The 22,359-nt window shown below is 56.7% G+C and overlaps 1 protein-coding gene across 8 annotated transcripts in view; it reads right to left on the reverse strand.

The window, feature by feature from the left end:
* Positions 1–2,410: 2,410 nt before the first annotated feature.
* ADGRG1 (adhesion G protein-coupled receptor G1) overlaps positions 2,411–22,359 on the reverse strand; it is a 38,530-nt gene continuing 18,581 nt past the window's right edge. For 6 of the 8 annotated variants that reach the window (XM_037516475.2, XM_037516477.2, XM_037516469.2 and 3 more), the window contains 14 exons: positions 16,010–16,107; positions 15,090–15,509; positions 13,534–13,663; positions 13,054–13,201; positions 12,409–12,540; positions 12,009–12,125; positions 11,770–11,815; positions 11,392–11,495; positions 10,482–10,600; positions 9,810–9,959; positions 8,824–9,092; positions 7,763–7,871; positions 6,187–6,455; positions 2,411–5,267 (listed from right to left, as the gene is read on the reverse strand). In XM_037516475.2, the coding sequence (XP_037372372.1) occupies positions 5,137–5,267; positions 6,187–6,455; positions 7,763–7,871; positions 8,824–9,092; positions 9,810–9,959; positions 10,482–10,600; positions 11,392–11,495; positions 11,770–11,815; positions 12,009–12,125; positions 12,409–12,540; positions 13,054–13,201; positions 13,534–13,663; positions 15,090–15,509; positions 16,010–16,073 (2,208 nt within the window). In that variant the 5' untranslated portion in view covers positions 16,074–16,107 and the 3' untranslated portion in view covers positions 2,411–5,136. The remainder of the gene's footprint in view (positions 5,268–6,186; positions 6,456–7,762; positions 7,872–8,823; positions 9,093–9,809; positions 9,960–10,481; positions 10,601–11,391; positions 11,496–11,769; positions 11,816–12,008; positions 12,126–12,408; positions 12,541–13,053; positions 13,202–13,533; positions 13,664–15,089; positions 15,510–16,009; positions 16,108–22,359) is intronic. The other 2 variants (XM_037516478.2, XM_037516476.2) reach the window with 1 other exon arrangement.

Here is a 22,359-nt window from a genome sequence, read left to right on the forward strand (position 1 = left end):
GCGGCATGAGGGAAGGAGTGGGACTGACCGCTCAGGCCCCAGCCCTGGTGGCGCCAAGGAAGCCACGTGGATAGGCCCAGGCCTTGCGGTGGTCCCACAGCCACCGCGAGATCAGAAGGTGAGGGGCACCCCGCCAAGAGGGCGCGTCCTCACCAGCACCCTCTCAGGCCTGCAGGCCGGACTCGCCCTGTCTGGCCCCCATTTGCTCTTCCTTTCACACAGTCCAGACACACAGGGCACAGCCTCAGTGCCCTGCTGGGCCCTCTGGGCCTGGGGACGGCTGTGGAGGGGATGTTGGGTCACTTGTGGGGTGTGAGCGGCAGATGGGAATGGAGCCCAGGCACATCCTCTGTGGGAAAGGTGGGGGGACAGATGGGAACTACATGGCCTGACCCTCCCCCTTCTGCAGCCTCTCCCAATCGACATTCCCCTCCCAGCTGCCGGCCAGGGTGAGAGGAGGTGGCGGACAAGGGCTCTGTGAACTAGGCTGGCTAGGACCCCCCACTGAACCCCCATCCTAGTGCCCTCAGAGGGGCTCTTGGGTGGCTGTCAGTGAAGAAGGGCCTGGAGATCTGCATCCTGGAGCACCCAGCACGCCCGGGGAGTGCTGGGTGGGTGCTGGGAGAGTGGCAAGGAGGAGGGGCCTGGGTAGTGTCAGGGTGAGCCCCCCCTCCCCCCCGCTCCGCCGCTGAGCCGCTCAGGGGCTGGAAACTAGCCTGGGCCACTCACAGAGCCCTGGGACCTCCAAATCCCTGGGCAAACCAAACTGCCCTTCTGCCACTTCCCTCAGGCTTGTCCTAAGGGCTCCAGGTGGGCTCCAGGCTCCAGGAGCAAGGTCCCCCTCGGCCTGTCCATCTCCCTTGCCCGGGGCTGTCTCCAGATGCTGACATAGTCAGGTCCTGCTGGCAACAGTGGCTCTGTAACAGGGTGGTCCCCAGGAAAGGGGGAGGTTCCAGGTTCCCTGCCCCCCCCCCAAGGGAGGTGGAGCTGAGCAGGGAGAGAAGAGGCTGCAGAGGAGACTGAGGAAGGAAGGAAGCAGGATGGAGCCAGAAGGAGACCTGGAGGAGGCGCATGGAGCCAAGAGACACGTGAAGAAACTGCGCTTGTCTTTTGGTCGTGGACGGGGTGACACAGATGTGGGTGAGACCTGTGGGGAGGTGACAATGGTGGGTTTTGTCTTGATTTTGATTTTGCTCATTTCCCTCCAGACTTGTCTGGTTGTTTCTGATCCTTTTCCGTGGGTCCTCGCTGACTTGGGGCAGGCTTTGGGGCCTGGCTCTGGGCCAATCCTGCTTGGATGGATTTTTACCCACAAGGGGACGGGTACCTTTGGGTACTTGATTTAGAAACTAGACTCTTTGCCTTTCCTGTGTTGTTTCCTAATTGTATTAAAGCTCCTTCCCATTAAAGTCTCATATGTTTTGTGTTGATGCGGCGGATGGCAGAGCCTAGTTAGAGCAGACAAGTTTGCGGGGTCTGGGCTGCCCCCTCCCTGCCCTGTAACAGATTCACACAGTGGGCCCAAAGCCCCACAGCCAGCGCCATCACGAGGGATATCAGGGTCAAGGACACCTTGGCCAGGGCTGATAGAGAAGATGGGGCCCAACCTAAGAGCCCCCCCACCCCCCACCAAGCTGAGCCAGCCTGGAAAACAGAGGAGATTTCAGGAGCTGTCCTTAAAGTGGGAGAGTTTGTGTGGGGGAGTGCGCTCTGCCTGGGAGAAGATCCTTTCCTTCCCTCCCTGAAGATGGAGAGGGGGAGGTAGCCCCCCGGGCCAGCCCACTGATGGGCTCCACCCTCTCTGAGACTGAGGGGTCCATGAGGAAGGGGGCCAGCTCTGCTCCCTCTAGCTGGACAATGGGGATGTGAGGTGGGGGGCGGCATCTTGAGGTTTGTTCTCTGTTCTCAGGACTGGAGAAAGGTGGAGGCAGGAGCCAAGGGAAGGAGCATGGAGGGCGGAATGGTGGGAGAAAGGCAGGGTACAGTGGCTCCCCATGTGCTGAGGTCCCTGCCAGCCAATCCCTGGCTGCCACGGTGGCTTCCTGTCCATCCTGCCAGCTTTGGGGCTCGCTGCCCCTTTCCCCAGCCCACCAGGCATCAGGTAGGCAGCTCCAGGCGGCTCTGGGGGGACCCCCCATACTTTTAGACCTGGGCACAGACAGCAATGCTCATAACTGAAGGGGGACAGAAACCTAGTAGATCTGCCCCCCTGAGTCCCGGTGGGGGAGGGGAGATTGGTTGGCCTGACATTGCAGGCAATCAAACAGCCTACCTGACCTTTTTTTGAAGAGGTGTGGGGTTCAGTGAGCTGGATTCTTGGGGGTCCTCTGAGAGAAACTTTCGGCAGAGTTCCCTTTTCAGCAGCACACAGCGAGACGACCCAGGAGATGAAGACGTTTGCACAGACACAGGCAGGTTACATTTGAAAAGGGTTTATTAGGAAAAGGAGAAAGAAAAAGAAACACCTGCATAGTCACAGGTGGTCACAAGAGGGGCCCCTGCTTTGCAAAGGGAACGGGCTGGTGAAAAGAAACACCTGAATAGCCAGCGGGTGGGAGAGCTGCCTCCAGTCCAGCAGAAACTCTGCTGAGTGTCCTTGCTTGGGGGAGGGGCTCATTCCTTTGTGGAATTGTTATCTTTTGTGAAATTACTTCCAGGGTGTGACTGGGTGGATTTGAAAGGACAAGTGATTCTCTACAAAGGCCCCCCCATCTCCATCTCTGGATTTTTTCCTTGCTACAGAGGTGCGATTTTCGTCTCTACGGCTGGTTTCACCAACTACATAAATCATGTTTACCCTCACCTTCCGTTTCTGGCCCTGTGATGCCCCCATCCCAAATTTTCTACTCTTAGCCTCCACCGCAGCCACTTCACACTAATCAGTAAACTGGTTACACATGTCACGTACCTGGCAAGGCCTGAACTTGGTCCTCAAATGTGACGTCTTTGGGCAGTGAATGTTTGGCATTCACCGAAATTGCTCCATCAGGGGACACTCTGAATTTCTTCTTGCTTATTAAAGGCAAGAAGACTCTGGACCCTATCTCGCTACTGGACCCTCATTCTGCAAGGCAGAGACCAGCTGGAGCTGGGAAGTAGCTGCTTTCCTCTCCAGCTCGCCACAGACGCCACAGCCCCACTATAACAGGGTGGTCCCCAGGAAAAGGAAGTTCCAGCTTCCCTGTCCCACCCAAAGGAGGCTGGAGCTAAACAGAAGAGAAGCAGCAGAGGAGACTGAGGAAGGAAGGACGCAGGATGGGGAGCCAGGAGACCTGGAGGAGGCATGTGGAGCAGAGAGACACCAGAAGAAACTGCGCTTGCCTTTTGGTCGGGGACTGTTTGAAGCAGATGTGGGTGAGACCCGTGGGAGGTGACAATGGCAGCTTTTATCTTGATTTTGCTCTTTTCCTTCCAGACTTGTCTGGTGTTTCTGATCCTTTTCTGTGGGTCCCCACTGGAAGGTGATTTAGACTTGTGACAGGCTTTCGGGCCTTGCTCTGGGCCAATCCTGTTTGGGTGGACTTTTACCCACGAGGGGACAGGTAACTTTGGGTGCTTGATTTAGGAAGTATATTCTTTGCCTTTCCTGTATTGTTTCCTAATTGTATTAAAGTTCCTTTTCATTAAAGTCTCATATGCTTCGTGTTGATGAGACAGATGGCAGAACATCTGCCTATTTAGAGCAGGCAGGCTTGAGGGGTTTGGGGTGCCCCGCTCCCTGCCCTGTAACAGATTTGGTGTCCAATGTGATTTAGGGAAGTGCCAGAACCTATTTAGAGCAGGCAGGTTTGTGGGGTCTGGGATGCCCCCTCTCCCTCCCCTGTAACATCACCACGCCCTATTGTCTCCCTAACACTGAGCGGCCATGTCTCCTCCCCCCGCCCAAGTTGATAGTTTCCAGAAGTTCATTATTTTCCTGATTGGCCCCAGGTGATAGTATTAGTGCCGCTAAACAGAAGCACAGAAAAAGAGCTCAGAAAATGCTCCAAAATGTTTACATCAGTTTGTTAGGTGAGAACAACAGCTGATTTTATTTTCTTCCATAATTTCTTCTACAGTTTCCAAAAACTCAACGACGAACATGTATTTCTCTTTCATATCAAAGGATGAATGAACGGGTAATTAAAAAAAGTTCTCAAAAAAGAAAGAAAATCCACTCCATCTTTAAGACTCAGATCCAGGTCAAATGCTGCCACCTGCGAGACGTCTTCATGGATTTCCCGCCTGGATTGATGCTTCCGCCAACCCCTCGTCTGTAGCTCCGGGAGTTCTTGTCTCATACGTGCCTCCGACACTAGACTGAGAGCTTACAATTGAGCAACCCAGTCTGTAGCCCCAAAAGATCTGTTTTGTACAGATCTAGCTGTGATGGGCTTGAGTGTGTAGGAAGCCAGACTAGGGATCCAGGTTGACCCCTAATGAGCACGTAGGGCTTAAGATGGAGGTCACCAGGGGAAGCGTGTCTCAGTCTTACGTGTGTTGGGATGGAATCAAGAATGCTCCACATCACAGTTCTTGCCACAAGGGGGCTCAGGGAGGCTGAGGATCCCTGTGAGATGTGGGCTTGGCAGTGGTGAGCAAGGCTGACGCATCTTACAAAGAAGCCCAGGTGAACAGATGGACCTGGCCCAGCCCGGGTGGCCTGAGTCAGGGACAGCAAAGGCCATACATAGATAAAGGTTTATGGCTGACACCAGGTGACTCGAGAATCACCACCCAAAACCCAGTATTGGAATTGGGGGGTCCTGGCTAAGAGCAGAGGACTAGGGAGAATAGACACGGGAAGGAAAAGGGAGAAGGGTCTGACAAAGGCCAAAGGCCCTGAATTCAGGTCCAGGCCAGACCCTTGGGGTCATCCCACCCCCAGCCATCAGGGCCCAGTAAGGCGTATGTTAAACCCCGACTTCAGCCACCGGATATCCATCTAAGTTATCCACTGGAGAGGCCAACACGGAAACCTGGGAGTCTGGTCACCATGGCAACAACTCCATTCCCAACAACCCATCCCTCTGATGCCCCTGCACCTCCTCAAGTTTTTGGTTGAAGGGCCAGGGCCAGGGCCCACTCTGGGGCCCACAGGCAGTGGTGAGAAGAGGTCACATCTCTGTCTCCTCACACCAGGCGGTGGCTGGCAGCCTAGATGCGATTGGACGAGGTGCTGCCGGAGCTGATGGGGAGCCGGGCGCTGTCCGAGTGGCTCTTCAGAGGAGAGGGGCCGCCCCGGGCCTGCAGACGCATGGACCAGTACCAGAGGAAGATGAGGAAACCTGAGGGTAGTGCAGGGCACAGGGCTCAGCAGACTGGGGGTAGCCCCCATAGGACCCCTCCCTCCCAGAGTCACACTGACTCAGATCTGGCCCCCCCAATAAGGCCACCCAGGTCAATGGGACCCCAGAGGGGCCGCTATGTCCAGGCACCGTGCAATCCATTGCTCGTCAGCTCACTTGTATTCTCCCAAGGTTCCTAGGAGGTCAGGCCTATTATTCTGCTTTGCAAAGAAGGAAACTGGGCCCAGGGAGGTGAGGGGAGTCGGTCAAGCCAGGAGTCTGGTGCTGGCCTGGCTCCAGGGCCCTCCTGTCTAGTTCCCTCCCCAAATACTAACACTACTTCTTAATAGCTCAGTAAATGTTCGTGTGACTTCATGGGCATCATTTGTAGGGGAACTTACAAAGTCCCCTTCATTTCACGGAGAAGAGAAAACACTCACCTCCCTCACCCCATCCCTGGCAGCCCTGGTGTGGCCCTGGGTCTGGCCTCACCATTCCTGTTGTCCTGTCCAAGTCCTTCTCCCAACCCAGCACAGCCAAGAACAGAGCAGAGTGTGTGTGTGTGTGTGTGTGTGTGTGAGAGAGAGATGTGGGAGGCAGAGGTGAAGGGCAAATAGACCACAAAGGGACTCTGTTGGCATCAAGTTCAGGCCCTCATGATCCAGCCCCTGTACTTCTCTCTTTCATGACTCCTATTCACACCGGTAGCCCTAGGGCTTGGCATAGGGCCTGCATGCAGTAGGTACTCAATAAAGCCTTGGTGACTGTGGTCTGGATGCCTCCACTTTATGGATAGCAAGTCTGAGGCCCAGAGAAGGACAGCCTTCAGGTTGTCTGGGCCATTTCATTCCTGCCCTGTGTTCTCAAGTCTGGACACCCACGTGTGGCGGCCGGGGGGCAGAGTCTTCTCCATGCCTACCTTGGAAGGAGGTGATGATGCTGAAGAAGTAGAGGACCACAAGCTGGAAGGTGCCAGAACCAAAGGAGAAGAAGACCAAGGCCCAGGGCAGGCCGAGGACCAGGCTGAGGCCCAGCAGCGTGAGCACGTGGGGCCACTTCTGGCCATGTGGGCGCAGCCGCAGGATCTGCACCACCATGGTGCCCAGCATGGCCATGTTGAACAGAAACACCAGGCTGAAGAGGCCAAGGTTGATGACATGGCTGATCAAGGAGTCCCGGATCCAGCACCTGCGGGCAAGACTGGGATCAGCCCACAGCATGGCCAGGGTATGGGTGTGCACCAGCGTGAACCCCAGTTCCAAGGCAACTTTAGACACCATGGACTCACTGGGTGAAAAGTCACTTTTCAGTTCTCCTTCATTCCTTCTCTGTGGTCAAGGGAGAGGCTCGTTTTGGTGCAAGTATGTTTTCAACACCCTGAAACTTCCTAATCTCTGTTCTTCAAAGAACAGTCCAAGGCTCAGCCCACCAGCTAGTATTGAGGATAGGGTTTCTTTTCTTTTCTTTTTTTTAAAAGATTTATTTATTATACAAGAACAGGGATACAGGTCAGAGGTGCGGGAAGATGAGCGAATTCACCAGAGAGGGGGTCCTTCAGGCAGAAGGACCGAAGACACTGCTGAGGGGAGCAGCTGGAGTGACAGGAGAGGTTTGTTAGGCCATGTGGGAATCTCCCTGGCCGGCCGGGAATTGAACCCGCGCTGCAGAGTCTACGGACAGTTTCACAGCGCAGCGCTCAACCTGCTGCGCCACAGGGGAGGCCCGAGGACAGGGTTTTCTTGTCCCTGTTTTTACTTTCCTGGTACACTCACTGTTTATGTGATGCTTGTTCCCTACCTACCCTATTGACATCATTTAAAAATTTTAGTTAACACGTTTTAAAATGTATTAAGTTAGATCATTTAAAGAAAAAACATGAGATCGATAATAATATAGATGGTCCAGACATCACACAAAACTCATAAGGTCAAGATGTAAAAAGACTGAAAATTTTAAAACACTGAGGCAATGAAAGAATTCCTTCCGAGCCTGGGGGGCCTGGGGAATCTTGGGCTCTAGTCTAGGTTTGGGGGGGACACACAGTCCTGGCTTTGTCATCCACCCCTGCTGGATGCCTCTGAGCTGTGTGGTCTAATCACCCTCTCTGGGCTCCGTGTGAACAGAGACAGCAGCCAAGGGACACAGGGGCAGGGGGTAGGGGGGTGCTCATCTGCTCCAACCTGCCCTCACCAGTGAGGAAACTGAGGCCCAGCCAGGGGTCAGGACCTGTGCAAAGAGGCCTGGTGAGTGGGAGACAGAGAAGGCTGTTCTCACCCTCCCAGGGCGCTGGCCGTCCCCAGGCCAAAACCTCCAGACCAACACCCTGAGACCAACACTCCCAGGCTAACACCCCCAGGCCAACACCCCCAGGCCAAACCCCCAGGCCAACACTCCCAGCAGCCCGGGACTCAAGCAACTCCTGGGCAGTGACACTGGGCCCAGGCTGCTCTCCAGCCCCAGCACCCCAGACCCCCACAGCCGGCCCCCAGACTCACATGGAAGGGTAGGTGACAGTCTCCGGAGTCCTGTGCACAGCCAGGATGATGGGGCCATAGGTGTTCACGTCCACCAGCACCACCAATATCACCAGGAAGATGGGGAAGCCTGTGGGCAGTCAGGCATGGAGCTAAGCTCCACCCAAGCATGGAGCCTGCCTGCCCCCGCTCTCTGGCCAGACCTCCTGTTAGGCCTGGGTCCCCAGAGTTGATCCAGCCCTGGGTGGAGGAGGTCCTCCAAGCTCCAGCCCCTCCCCCGTTCCAGTTTGGGATTCGAAGAGGGAGACTCGCTCTGCGCGGGCCTTTTAGAGAAAGGGCCTGCAGTTCCCTGCTGAAGGGCTCTTGTCACAGGAGGGATGGGAGGAGCTGACAGGACATAAGTGGGGTGCAAGGACTATTCAAGGGGGATGTTCAGAGTTCTGCCCCCAAGGGTCATGTGTCCTGGGCCTTGACCTCACTCATGAGGTAGAGAGTAAGAGCTCCCCAGAGAGAGTCACCCACCACCAAATGCCTGGGAGTTGACAGAGTCAACTCTGAGGAATTTCATGTAAATCAACAGAGTGACCCAAAAAAAGGCTGAACGAGGAACAGAGAAAAGCAGGGAGCTGGGGTGAGGGACATGGGGAGGCTGGTGACTGAGTGTCCAAAAGGACGTGTTTTGTGAGCCCCTGGGCCTCCAGGTCTGATGTGAGAGAGGCCTGGGCCACAGGTGAATGGGGCCGTCACTGGCCAAGCACAAAGGTTAACCGAGGGACATGGTACCTTTGAGCAGCGCGCAACCTGCTCATCCACACCTGGTGGCTCTTTTCACACCCTCCCCCCACAGACATGTTTTGAGGGAGTGAACAATGTGGAGCGTGTGGAAGTGTTTCTTGGGCACAGAGGTCACCGTCTCATCATCCTAAAGGGGACCTTGACCCATCCAGGGTAAGGAACACCTGAGAGAGGGTGGGCGAAGGAAACTGAGGAGCAGTCAGAGAAGTGGATGGAGACATGGAACCACTCGCCAAGAGCCACTGGGGGCACGTCTGAGGGGCCACCATCACCCTCCCGCGACTCACCCCAGCCCACGGCGCTCAGCTTGAGCAGGTAGCCAGGGACATAGGTGCCAAAGACCTCCACCACGAGCCTGTAGAGGTTGTAGCCCTCAAGGCCCATCCAGGTGAGGCAGGCGAGCAGGGAGAAGTGCAGGAAGATGGCGCTGGCCTGGCAACCGGCCTGGGAGCCTGACAGGGCCGCGGGCTCGCTGAGCAGGAAGCTCACGTCCAGCAGGAAGACGGCGAACAGCAGGTTCATGTGCACCTTGATGGTGTAATCACGAGACTTCCTCCTGCACGGGGGTGGGAGAGAGAAGGTCACACCCATAGGGTCTGGGGAGGAACGAGAAGGGCACCCTCAGAGCTGAGGCACCTGCACCCACACATGTGTCTGCCCCGTGACCCGCTTGCTCCGAGTCACCTTCCCAGTTCAGGGGCGCCAGGGAGAGGGGTGGGGCCGCTTCTGTCAGGGATGAGCCATCCCAGAGAGAAGGCGCTAAACCCAGATGCCAGCAGAGGGGGCCGCGGGGGAACTGGGGCACCGTAAAACCCCCAGAAGCTGTCAGCTGCCTGGAGTGAAGGCCCCTCCCTGATAATGAACTGTCTTTGCTTAACTAGTTGTAAACAGTCAGTGAGAGACGGGGGGTTAGAGGGACCTTGGGAGCACGATGCTTGAAGATCAGCTGGCTGGTCTAATCAAAGTGCACATTCAAGATTCCATCCCCGTCCTTTGCTGTTTCTGGTTTCCTTGGAACGTGACAGGCAAAGAACCCACAATTTCCCGGGAACAACCCTGGGTAGGAACAGGGGCAAGGAGTACACACTCCTCTTCCAGGCAGGCTTCCTAGAATATGAACACACACACACACCCCTATCCTTCTCCTATGGCTGCAGTCTGGCCACTGCCCACTTGTCCCTGCAGATCTGCTGTGTGCCCACCACCCACGGGCACGCTGGGCATTTAACATGCCTGTGGACAGAGCGAGGAAGAAGGGCTCCCCCACACCTGCCTGACAATCCAGAGCATCTGAGGGTGGGTGGAGGTGCTCTTCATTGCACCAAAGGTGGCTCCTTCTTTCCCCAGGCACCCCAGAAACTGGGGGTCACAGAAGCATCCGTGGAGGGGAGACATCAAACCCAACTGCTTGCAGAGGTCAGGCCTCAAAATAGACAGCAGGGAGTGGGGGCCTGGAGAGAACTCTGGAGGTATGCCTGTCACTGCCACCCAGCCCCCAGGCAACGGGAGCCTGATGGGCCTGGAGCCAGCCTGCTGGGTGCCAGGCGGCCTCCAACACCTCCTTGCTGTGTGACAACAGGCAAGTCACTTGCCCACTCTGAGCCCTCTTTTGTGAGGACAAAGCAAGGTCAAGGATGTGAAGTGCTTAGCAGCATGCGGGGCACGCTATGTACATGCTAACCATGGTTTTCTCTGCTATCATGTGGTTATGTGTCCCCAGTGGAGTCACACCTGATTATTCAGAGGCAGATTCTTATGTCAACTCTGTCAACTTTAAATGCTGGCAGTTAATACAATTTGCAAATGCTGTTATCCAAAGAGGAGATGCACCCCAGGGCTCTCCCAACCCTGCAAGCATGTCAGGGCCAGTCTCCGGGGTGGGTCTCCACAGTTCTGGGGTCCCATCCCAGGCCCTTCCCTGCCAATGATCCCTCCCAGGTCCTACCTGGAGCAGAAGTAGGTGGCGATGGTGAGGACACAGGCCAGGGCAGAGATCACGCAGCCCACGTAGGAGACAAGGGTCAGGTAGTGTTTGTGCACTGCGTCCAGCTCCACGGAGGGGACCTGGGCCACGAGACAGATCAGGCATCTGTCCCCAAGTCCACATGAGGCTTTGCCCCACATTGGGACTAGCCTCTGGCCCCGGGGGGTGGCTTAGGAGTCCATGAACCACCCTCCAAAACTAAGTAGAATGTGTCCCCATCACTACCTTCTCTGGGGTGCTCCCTGATTCACAAAGGTCAAGAACCCTGCACCAGAGGATCCCTGTTATGTGCTGGCACTAATTATTGTTCTTAACATTCAACAGAGGAATAGGTTTCCTGCATGGTAGTGAGCTCCCTGTACCCAGGGGTATTCAAGTCATAGCTGCACACTCATGGGAGAGCTGGTCCTGGCTCCTAAGAATCTGGGAACGTGAAACCAGCACACAAACCCTCTGAGCTCCTGGGGGCACTAAAGCCCACCTCAAGGCCCCACACTCAGCATCCCTTTGGGGGCCCCTTCGAAACATACTCCTGTGCCACCCCCTCCCAGCTGGTGCAGTCAGAATCCTAGGTTAGGACCAGGAATCTGAGTTTCATCACACACCCAATTTAGGAACCAAAAGCAAGAAATTTAGAGATGAACTCTAACTTACTAGCTCTTTGATCTTGGGTAAATCACTGAACTTCTCTGAGCTCAACTCTTTACTTATGAAACGAGACAACTGGAGCCCCCAGGGGCAGGGAGTTGTGGGGTAGAAAAGCCACACTCTGGGCAGAGCGCATGGCCCACAGCGAGAGGTTGGCCTGTGGAGTAGCAGTGGGGTGGGAGTGGCCGGGGAGGTGGCAAGAGGATGCTGGAGGGGCGCTCACCATCAGCACCGCAAAGTAGGTCAGGTGGTTGCAGAAGCAGGATGTCTGTGTCTCTTTCCTCACAGTCTCACACCCAGCGTCGCTCCAGCTCCCAGAGCCATTCACTGAGGAGGAGAGAGCACGGGGCTCTGATCAAGCCCAGATCCCCTAGGACCTCACTTTATACCTCCCTCCCCCAAATACAAGGCTTCTCACTCTTCCAAGGCTTTGATCCACCTGGCAGATCTGTAGTCTGCCAATGCCTGGTCTGCCATCATTCCCTCAAAGCTCACCTTCCTCCAGGAAGCCCTCCCTGATTCACCCCCATTTCCCTCCCCACTCCAGGTTCCCCTTTCTCCTCCAGATAACTGCCCGACATACAACCCCTTCCATACTCACTTGTCAGGTCTTCAACCCAGAAGACACATTGGAGAGTCATGTTCTTCTGTAGGGACAAGAAAGGAGAGTGGGTCCTAGTACTGTCCGGGCCAGGCTATGGCAGCGAGTCAGTGCCAAATACCACCCTGTTTGGACCTGACTGGCCAATGGTTTTGTCAAAGACAGGTGACTCAGAAGAGAGGGGGATGAAAGGAGGAACAGACCAGGGGAGTCCCTGAATCCTTGGTTTACTCACTCACCGGCTGTGGCTGGTGCTGAAAGGTGATCTCCACCGGCTTCGAGAGGTTGGCCACTTTGGTGTCTTGAACAACGATACCCACGACCTTCTCACCCAAGACTTGGCTAGAACTCTTGTCCTAGGTATGTGGGGTGAGGGACGGGAATAAGGAGGGAGCTCAGGGCTGAGAAGACAGATTCTGAAGTCCCCTAGACTCTCGAGTCCTATGGCCCCAAAAGATCACTCCAAGACCCTTGAGTCTCCCTCTGGAAATATTTCTTGCACAGGTAGTCATTTACACTGTAGTTAGAACACCATGGAGACTTCTCCCAGGGAGATCTGCATGTTGTTGTCCAATTTCTGACTTTATAAGAAAAGGCTCTTGCTCCCCAGGGGTGGGCGGGCAGGATGAGGTCCCATACCTGGAACAGGGCCTGGCTGCTGAAGTCCACCAGGAGGAGTCTCTTTGCGGCTTGTCCTCTCCGGCCTTTGGCTCTCTGGAAGAGCGTGTGGGGCAGCAGCACCGAGTACTCCAGAATCTCGCTCTGCTCCTCCTGCAAACCAGAGTCCCTTGAGCGCTCAGACAGACCTTCCGCATGCCAGCACATCCACCCTGGTGGCTGCCACCACTAAGCCCACCTCCTTCAGGAAGCTGTGATTGTCTCATGCCAGCCCCTCTTCCTGCTCTTTTCCTCGGCACCAGCTCCAGCAGGGAAGCCTCAGGGCCTCAGGGGCAGGCATCGTCTGCCTACAGCACCCTGGTGTGATGGAACATCCCAGCAGGGGTGACTCCCAGCTAACCAGGCCCACTCAAGGGGCTGTCTCAGGACTGGGGTGCATACCCAGGCATTGGGGGTTGGCACAGCCAGGTGAGCAGGGAGCAGGCCTGCTCCCACTATGCCCCACCATATGCTGTGGGGTGACCACTGACTGCGGGTATTCCTGGGGCCTGGGGCTGCCTAGTCAGCACACATCTGAGTCCCGGAGGCCTGGAGGAGGGGCATGCTCCCGGCCTCTGCATCTGCTTCCCACCCCGGCTGCTTGGATACTGGCCCCTGGCCCCTGACCTCCTTCCGGGAGTGGATGTGCAGGTCCTGGAGGCTGGCCTCAGGCTGTAGCTTCCACACCGTGGCATTGACCTTGTCCTCTTCAAAGGACACCGTGTCCCCCGTGAACTTCACAGAGGTCAGCTTTGACTCCAGGCTCTGCAGCTGCCTGGCAGAGGGAGGGTGGTGACAGTGGGTGGGAGGCAGACCCAGGTGGGTCGGGGTTGGAGGGCGAGGAGGCTCAGAGATACACAGGAAGAGCCCCAGGAGAGGGGAAGGGGCTGGGGGCAAGAGAGAAAAACTGCCAGGTGAACGCAGGGGTGGGATGGGGAGAGAGGAAGCATCGGAGCAGCAGGGAAGGAGAGGGACCGGACAGGCTAGGGGGTTCTCCAGGGACCCAGTCACCAGGGTCTGACCCAGTTTTGCTTGGAGTCCAGAAGGAGGTGGAAGGAACATCCCAGCCCCGAGCCCCACCCTGCCCAGTCTGAGGGCCGCACTCACTGGCCAGCAAGGGAGGGAAGGAGCTTTCTGGACTTCCGGGGATGCTTCAGAAGCTGGCTGAGCACCAGCAGGTCCCTCTTCAGCTCACACATGCCAAGTGACGCAGTGTGGGAGGCATTCTGGGGAGGAGCTGGGGGAACAGATGGGCAGACCCACTGAAGGCTGGTGACCGAGGTGCCCGCCACACCCAGCCTATCCCCATTCTCACTGAAGGTGTCTATTCCCATTTCACAGAAGAGGAAACTGAGGCTCCGAGTGGAGAGTGGATGAGGCCAGCCAGAGGGGCCTCTGCGCTCAGGACTCCCCAGCAATCCCAGGGGCCTGCCGGCCAGGGTGGGACACGCCTAGCCAGGCGCCCGCTGGCTGCATGAATGGAGCCGGCTGCTTCCGGCCCCCATCAGGAGGGGAGGGGGAGGCTTGTGAAGTGGCTCAAGGGCCTCCCACCACCCCAGGCTCCAGGGCCCCCACCCAGGTATCCCGCACTCCGAGATGGCAGGCTGGTGTCTCCAGGGATCCGAAGGATTCAGAAGAGTTAGTGACATGGGGATGGAGACACAGGGGAGGAGGCATGCACTGAGCATCAAGGCAGGCCCTGCGTAGTCAGGCGACATTCGTAAGGCAGACAGCCCGGCTTCCGTGATGTGAACGTTCTGGCTCGTGTTTTTAAAAACTCTTTACAGACCAGACCGGAAGTGTTACTCAGGACCCAAATTTATAGCAGAGCCTACTTGACCTAAACGCTCCCAGGCTGGGGTGGAATCTGGCCTGCCCAGCCTGGGGGTGGGGCGCCCCATCTATGCTCCAGCCCCTGATGACCCCCAGGCTAGGACTTAGGCCTGCCCCTGCCACACACATCCTCCCAGCTTTGTTACGGGCCTGCACACTGCTCAGGGTGCTGTGTCCACCATTGCTGGGGGTCCCCCAAAGCAGAACTGCCTGGAGGAAACAGGATCAAGGAACTTTTAGAGTCTCAGTAGAGCCTCCAGCTCCTCCTGGCACCTCTCCTCCGGTCCCCCATTGAGCACTTCATGGAAACCAGTGGCCTTATCCTTCCTTCCTTCCATCCTTTCTTTCTTCCTTCCTTCCTAGGCAGGACATAGGGTCCTAGGCAGCACATATGCCCTTCACACCTGAGAGTGTGACCTCTGACCCCCTCTTTGCTCTCCCCAATCCTCCCAACCAATCAGCTGCTGGGTTCAAGTCCTGCTCCCTCACTTGCTAGCTGTGCAATCTTGTGCCTCTCTGTGCCTCAGTTTCCTCCTCTGTGAAATGGAGATTCATCATTTGTGATGATACTGACGAAGCAGAATTTTTCCTCTGGCTTCCAACATCTGTCTTTCCAGCCTCTCATCCCACTCTGGACTCCATCTTCCTTCAAGGGAAACTTCCCTGTCTCCTGTGCATGGGACTTTGGCTTCACCCTCCCCTACCATCCCGGCCCCTCCTCAGACACCTTCACTGCCTGGGGGCCTGACACTCACACCCAGTCCACTTCCAAGCCAGGCTTGCTTGTTGCCTCCCCTGCCTCAGGCCTCCGTCCCTGGGAGCTGACTTACTGTGGAAGGAGAAGGTGTAGCCGGAAGCACTGGGCAGGCTCGTATTCCGTGGGTTCCACCAGGACCTCACGGAAGTGGCGAGCAGTGGGGGGCCCCGTGCCTGTCTCTCCTCCTGGTGCCGGAAGCACAGGAAGTCAGAGGCTTGCTTGCTCAGTACGAAGTCGTTCTTGCCATAGCGAAGGTGCAATTTCCCAGCGTGGCGGTCCCAGTAGAGGCAGAAGTGGTAGATGCCCCTGGGCTCAGGGAAGTGGAAGACTGACTGGACCTCAGGGAAGGGAGCGTGGATTGTGAGATTCTCCTCGGAGTTCCAAATGGAGAGGTGCAGCTCCTCCACCTGCTTGTACTGGAGGCTGCTCTTGTGTGTCTGGTTCCGCTGGCCGCAGAAGTGGAAGTCTTCCCGGTGGCCCCCACCATGGGCACCTGGGGAGGTAGAAAGTGAGGATGGGTTTCGAGAACACTGGCTAGACAGGGGCATGGGACGGGCATATCCTGGGCCTAGAACGCAGGAGCCCAGTGCCTTGGACCCACAAACATTCCAAGGACCTGTATAAAAATGTGTGTCTGTCCTGCTGAAAAAGTATGGGCTGGACTTCAAAATATGAGAAGAAGCACTCTAACATTAATAATAATTTCAAAGACAAAATCAATTTCATAGCAAAAACGTATTTAATGAGGCCATATCTGCCATGGACAGTTGTGCAGGCTGTGCACTGTACAAGAATGTTATGGTTGCAAAGGTGAGTCTGTGGATCCACTCCTGCCAAAAGACTAGTGGATTTTTTTTCCCTCAAAGGTACAATCCATTTTCTAAACTGTCCATATACCCATGCCTCCCAGAAGGCTAGTGGATGTCCTAGATTGGGGGGTGGTGGCGCTTAACATAAGTCACAACAGTCCAGGGCATCCTGAAGAAAGCCTACCTTGAACCAGGAGGAGCAGATCCAGCAGGAGCAGCGCAATCTGCAACAGCACTTGCGAAGCCATCTTCCTTCCTGAAGTCAGCCTGGGATGGCACTGCCTGCAAGAGGTCAGGAGTGTTAGCTGGGGCCTGGCCTTCAGGATGGTTTGCCTACTTAGCAGTCGGGGAGACTAGTGGAGCATGACTAAGGGATGTGAGTGAGGGAAGCAAGTGTAGACTCCCCAGAGCTGCCAGAAACAGAGCATCAAAAGGCAGCAGTGGGCCTCCCCTGGTGGTGCAGCGGTTGAGCGCTGGGCTGCGAAGCTGTCCGCAGCCTCTGCAGCGCCAGTTCGATTCCCGGCTGCCGGTGAGGGTCCCACATGGCGCGCAGACCTCTCTTGCCGTGCCTGCTGCTCCCCTCAGCAGTGTATTTCATCGGTCTGCCTGTTCTGTTCCCCGCTCTGGCTCTGGTGAATTCTCTCACCCTCCCGCGCTTCTGACTGCACCCAGTGCTTATATAAACAAATAAATAAATCTTAAAAAAAAAAAAAAGAAAGGCAGCAGTGGTCCAGAGCCCATTTAGTTTCAAGCCTGGCTGCACCCCCGCTTGCTGCATGACCCTGTGTCAGTCATGGAAAATGGGGCTAATCATCATCAGAGTGCCCCTTCTGGACCCAGCAGTGCTGGGGTGATCTTGGCTAGAATCTTTTGGGGACAGCTCCATAGCCTCTCCTGGAACTGCCACCATTACCCTGCTCCTACCAGCCTGGTAGTAAAGGGGGCTCTTGGAGTTATTCCCCAAGAATCTCAACATCATCATCCCTGAGACCCAGTTCAGAGGACACTTGCTTTAGGAAGGCTTCCCTAAAGAGGGTGTCTTCTGGTTTCCACCACTGGCCAGGACACGGTGGGGCCTTCCCTCCTTAGGCAGCCAAAGAAACCCTGATTCATCGCTGTGGACAGGTTGCAGCGCACCCAGGTTTCTGGACAAGGTTGGCCAGTGGGCGGGCAAAGGAAAGGGAGTGATGTCACGGCGCCCTCTACAGGAGGCAGGAGGGAATGACACGTCACACCATGATCACCAGGGGGAGCCAGTTTCCAGGGCGTTGAGCAGCTGGAACCTGGGCGGGGATACTCAATGTGACCTAGGAAGGGGAGGCCCAATTATCCTCACCCCAAGTCTTATATAGGGTGGGCACTTATGACGCCGCCCCTCCGCACCCCAGCCTCTACTAGCTGAGCACCAACTCTCTGATCCACACCTGTCTTAGTGCTCATTCCAATCCTGTGAGATGAACCTATTGTTGGCCCATTTCACAGACAGGCAACCTGAAGCCTAAAGGGCTTAAACAATTTGCCCGAGATTTCTCCAGAGGCCTGGAACTTTCCCTACCTGGTCAGAACTTAGTGCCTGACAGGGAACTTGCATGCTTAGCACTCTTAAATGGATGCCAGGTGGTTTGGCTGGCACCACTGCCAGCCACCATACCACCAAAACAGATGCTGACAGATATGGTTGGGCATCCTCATCCTGTGGCAAACTGCATTTAGGCATCGTAACATGCAATCATCTGCCACAGGTCAAACAAGTCTGGCAATCTAGGGACATGTGAGGAATCTGAGTTTGGGGGAAAACCAAGGAGGGCTTCCAGGAAGAGGTGACTTATGACTAGACTATTTAAAGACAGAACTAAAGGAAAGAATGTTCCTGACAGGCACTCATTATCTCCTTTCTGGGCAGGGAAGGGTCCAGTCTCCTATGAGCCAGTCTCCAGCTAGAGTCAGTCTCCTATGTCTCACTACCCATAATGGAGTCCCAATTTCTCAAGCCTCATCATTCTGTTCAGAGGTTTCACTCTGCATCCTCTCTGAGAATTTTGGCTCCTTTTGAAAATGCTTCCCACCACCTCAGACCAGACGGAACACCCGCATCCGGAGACAGGAACACGTTCTTCCTGGAGTCTTCTTTCCTTCTCCTTTCTGCCAGTCTCTGTCGCTGCCTCCCCCCTGCTCCCCAATCCAAATGTCACTTACTAGAAGCAGACCCTTACCCTGACCGGTGCTCTCAATCCCTTTGAGAATCTGGCCAGATTCCCCATTTTTCAATATTTACATTTGAGGCCCAGAGAGGGTCGGTGTCTTCCTGGCATCACACAGCAAGCAATGATGGAGTTGGCTTGAACCCACATACTTCTCTGGCCCACTGACTTTCAACGTGAGCCCCCGCTGTCAGCAGACAGGGCCCTACTGCAGGGCATAGCCACTCAGGTGCATCAACCCTCCTGGATTAACCTTTGAGAAGAAAGGAGGCAGAGACAGGGAGTCGACTCCCCATTACTTGAGGGGCACAAATGAGGTTGTAACACTGGGACGTACGGTGGCAGGGAGTCAAATATAGACAAGGGGACAGTCACATGACCTGACGCTCGGCTCAGTCCCTCTCCACGCTGGCTGTTGGAAGAGCTGCCCCAAAGCAGACCACTCTGACCCCATTATTGCTTTGGGATCTGAGGGGGTGGGCTGCCTGACTTCCTGGAGCCCAAATTTAGTCTGTGGAGTGGACTCTGGACCTAGACTACCTGGGTTCAAATCCCAGTTCCCCAACTCACTAGCTGTGTGTCCTTGGATGAATTACCCACCCTCTCTGGGCCTTAATTTCTTCGCCTGTAAATAGGAATAAACATCTAAGCAACTTCAAAAGTTGTGAGAGTTAAATGAATTGATTAAAGGAATCGGCTCCTGTGAAGGACTTGGAGCAGGGCCATCGTGTCAGCTGAATACCCGTGTTCTTTCTGGCCAGCGCACGCCTGCCCCTAACCCATAGCCCCCCACCCCCACACACCGACCTATCACGGGTATTCCCTGCCTCCCCACCCCCTCTCCTTGCCCCTCTGCCCTCCAGTGCACCTTGACAGGAAATTCTTAGTGCATGAAACTTCCTTTCCTGGAGCAATGGGAAAACTGAAGCCCCACCCAGAAAACTTCCCTCTTGCAGATAACCTGAGGTGGTCCCCAGGGCCCTCTGAGGGGCTGGAGAACTGGATTGGGGACAGGGGGATTCCAGCCCAGGAGGGGCAGTGGAGGGCACTGAGCTGCTTGTCCTCCGGCACGTTCCCCACCCCACCCCACTGAGAACACCCCCTTCTGGCCATAGCCTCCTCTCTGCCCCCTCTCCTGCCAGGCTGGGGAAGCCCACAGGTCTTCTCTGCACACACACCCCACGCAGCCCACTCGGGGGCACAGTCAGTATCCACAACGGAGGTCACACTCTCCCAGCACCCCCCGCAGGGCTGCAGAAAGCCCGGACACCACCCCGGGGCACACTGGGCTCAGTCAGGGAGGAGGGGCCTGCACTCTGGAGGTTGAGGCCACACCGACAGAACAGGGTCCCTGGGCCCCGGAGCGGGGACCTGCGGGCTACTTGGGTCTCGGCATCAACACTCTTGGAACCCGCCACTGGGCCGCAGATCAGATTCACCTCACACTGCACGGGCCAGGGCAGGGGTGCCTGAGAAGGGTTATTCTCTCCACAGCACCACGGAAATAATAACCATCCTTCTCCATTAGCACCCAGGCTCCTCAGTCACGCTCTGAAGCTGCCCCTACAGATGAGGAAACCGAGGCTTGGCAAAGCTCTCTGTTCTAAGACCACCACAGGATGGAGTGGAGGTGTGGACTGAAATGGAGCTAGCAAAGATCCCCTGGCTTTGAGAGACCCGCCCCCCGCAAGGAGAGAGGAGACAGTCAAGCCAATAGGCCATGCAGACTATTCCAGCTTAGGACAGAGGGTTTGGGGGGCCAACATCCCCCAGGGAAATGTCCCCCTCCAGCTCCTTCCGGAGCCGCTACCCTTGACCTCAGGCCTTCCGTAAACACACGGAGAACAGAACAGTCCGGCCCAGTGTGACACAATGGGCCACCCTCAGAGGGTCCCCAAGGATCCAGCAGAGCGGAGGTCGGTCAGGGCTTCTCCAAGCCAACTCTCCCCAGCCCCCTCAATTTCCCCCAGGACTAGCTGGACCAGGGAAGGAGCTGGAGCCCCAGCTCAGGCCCAGTCCTGCCAGCCTCACGGTCGGCAGGGAGAAGGGGGGCACGTGGGCAGGGGACCCGCTGCTCACTTTCTCCCCAGGGCCTGAGTCACTTCCTTCTGCCAGCCGTGTCAAGCTGGCCACGTTCACTCCTGGAAAACCCATTTCCTCGGGGGATGGAGTGGAAGTTGAGTGGACAGGAGCTGGGCGGCCCCAGGCTTAACCCTTCCCCGGCCTTCCCGTCTCTGCCCGCCCCACACTGCGTGGTCCAGACTGACACCCCACCCCACCCCATGCTCCCTGCCCCTGGAACAGCCTGACCCATCTTTCCAGACAGCTAAGACCGTCCGTCCGCCCACCCCATCAGAACTCACTGTGTGCCTGTCCGGCCCACGGCCCAGCCACCTGCCCTGCGGCCCGCGAGGAGCTCACAGGCCAGGTGCCCAGACCCACCGGAGGGTGAGAGCCACCCAGGTTCGACGACAATGCAGGCTCACAGGCCCCCCGCAGAGTCAGACGTGCAGGGCAGGCCCAGGAACACACTAACCAGCGTCCCATTGACTGACATTCCTTGGGCCTGGGAACCCCCAAGCTTGTTACAACCCCCGACCCTGTTTCAGGAGCCCCAGGGGCTGGGCACAGCCTGGGATCGCCCTCGAGGAAATGGCAACCTGATTGGACACCCTGGCGCCCTGATGGTCTCTTCTCTTCCTGGTGACCACAACAAGGAGGTGCCCCCCTCCGCTGTACCACACCTAGTGCTTGCTGGGCACGGGGCGGGGCTCCAGAACCTGCGTGGGGTGTCCAAGAGCAGCCAAGAGCAGGAGCCAAGTGGTGGGAAGGGAGCCAGAGAGAGGCGCCCCAGGGGCAATTCAGGTCTGGTCTGGGCTTGCCCTCCTGGGAGAGACAGGAGCGTGCTGGCCTGCTCCAGACCCCATGGCCACTGCTCCCCACGCTCGCTGCTCCCCCCTGGGGGAGGGAGGGGGCGCCATCCTGCTGCCCCTTTGAGCCCTGGGCAGAGGGCAGTGGAGCGGAACAAGGAGCGGGTAGGTGAGGATGGAGCCTTGAAAGTGTGGGCTCGCCCCTGAGTGTAGATGTGGGTGTGCCAGGTGCCTGTGCCCCTGCTGTGGGGGGGCTGCAGGGGAGCCAGGAGGAGAAAGCACGAGGGGGCTGGGAGCAGCCGTTAGCGGAGGCGGCCCAGACAGACCTCGAAGGCCCCCAAACAACTGCGTCAGAAATGAACAGGGTACCGGGTTCTTGCAGGTGTTTCCTCCTTGGGGGCTGAGGGCGGGGGCTGAGGACCCTCCATCAACCGTTTCCGAACTGATTCCTCAGTTGATCTTAATTAGGTGCCCTATCAGAGCTTGGTGGGTCCCGGGGCCACACCCCAATCCCCACCCAGCCCCCAAGCCCTCAGCAGTGCCTAAGGCTCCCAGGGGCACAGTTTGTCAATGCTGAGTGATTGCCCCTTCCTCTCTCACTGTCTACAAGTGGGGGTTCTGTGGCCCGAGCTAGGGGAGCCCCAGGAAAGGCATTCTGGGATTACTGGGGAAGTGGAGTGACTTCAGGTTTCAGGAATTTTTCCACAATAAAGGAGAATAAAAACGAAGCTAACTGCCTGCCCCTGAGGCTGGGGATGCCAGGCCTCACCCGTTCACTGGCCAGGACATCTTGCATTCTTGCCCCAGACCCGCTGCAGGGCAGTCCCTGCCAGGGCAGATCCCACCTCCCTGCAGCCAACCGTCCAGCCAAGATTCCTGGGGGAATCAAATCCTGGAGCCAAGATTCCCTCAGCAAGCCCAGACAGCCCTGGCCCTATGGGGACACCAGGAAGGGAAGAGGGGCGCTCCCTGCCAGCCCAGGTGGAAAGGGCCTGCCCTTGGGAAGGACTGTGAGTTCTCCTAGAGAGCCCCCACTCTGCAGGCCGCTCTGCTCGACACGGAGTGTTTGCTTAAGAGGCCAACACACGGTCACCCTGGTACGGAGATGAGCCGTACCAGGGTGCTCTCTCCAAGCCTGTGCACATTCTGGCTCCCCTCCCGGGATGCCAGCCTTGTGTCTGTGAAGGTCCCAATGCCTGGCACCTCAGGCTTCCACCTCCTCCCCGTCCCCCTGCCGCCGCGCTCCAGCCCTGGGCGCCTGGCAGAACACCAGATAGTAGGTGGCAGTAAACAGCTGTCTATCTGGCACAGTGAAAAGTACCTGGAATTCATGACAAGGTGGGGAGTCTTGTGCCTCCCCTTTAGCAGGGGCTCAAATGCCCTGGAATCTTGCAAAAGATTTGCCACAAATTATATTCCCTCCTCACCATAAGACTGGGGCAAATGCTGTTATTATCCCCATT

The sequence above is a fragment of the Talpa occidentalis genome, unplaced genomic scaffold (assembly GCF_014898055.3).
Source record: "Talpa occidentalis isolate TD23 unplaced genomic scaffold, MPIMG_talOcc4v2.1 talOcc4.17, whole genome shotgun sequence".
In the NCBI taxonomy this organism is placed as follows: Eukaryota; Metazoa; Chordata; class Mammalia; order Eulipotyphla; family Talpidae; genus Talpa; species Talpa occidentalis.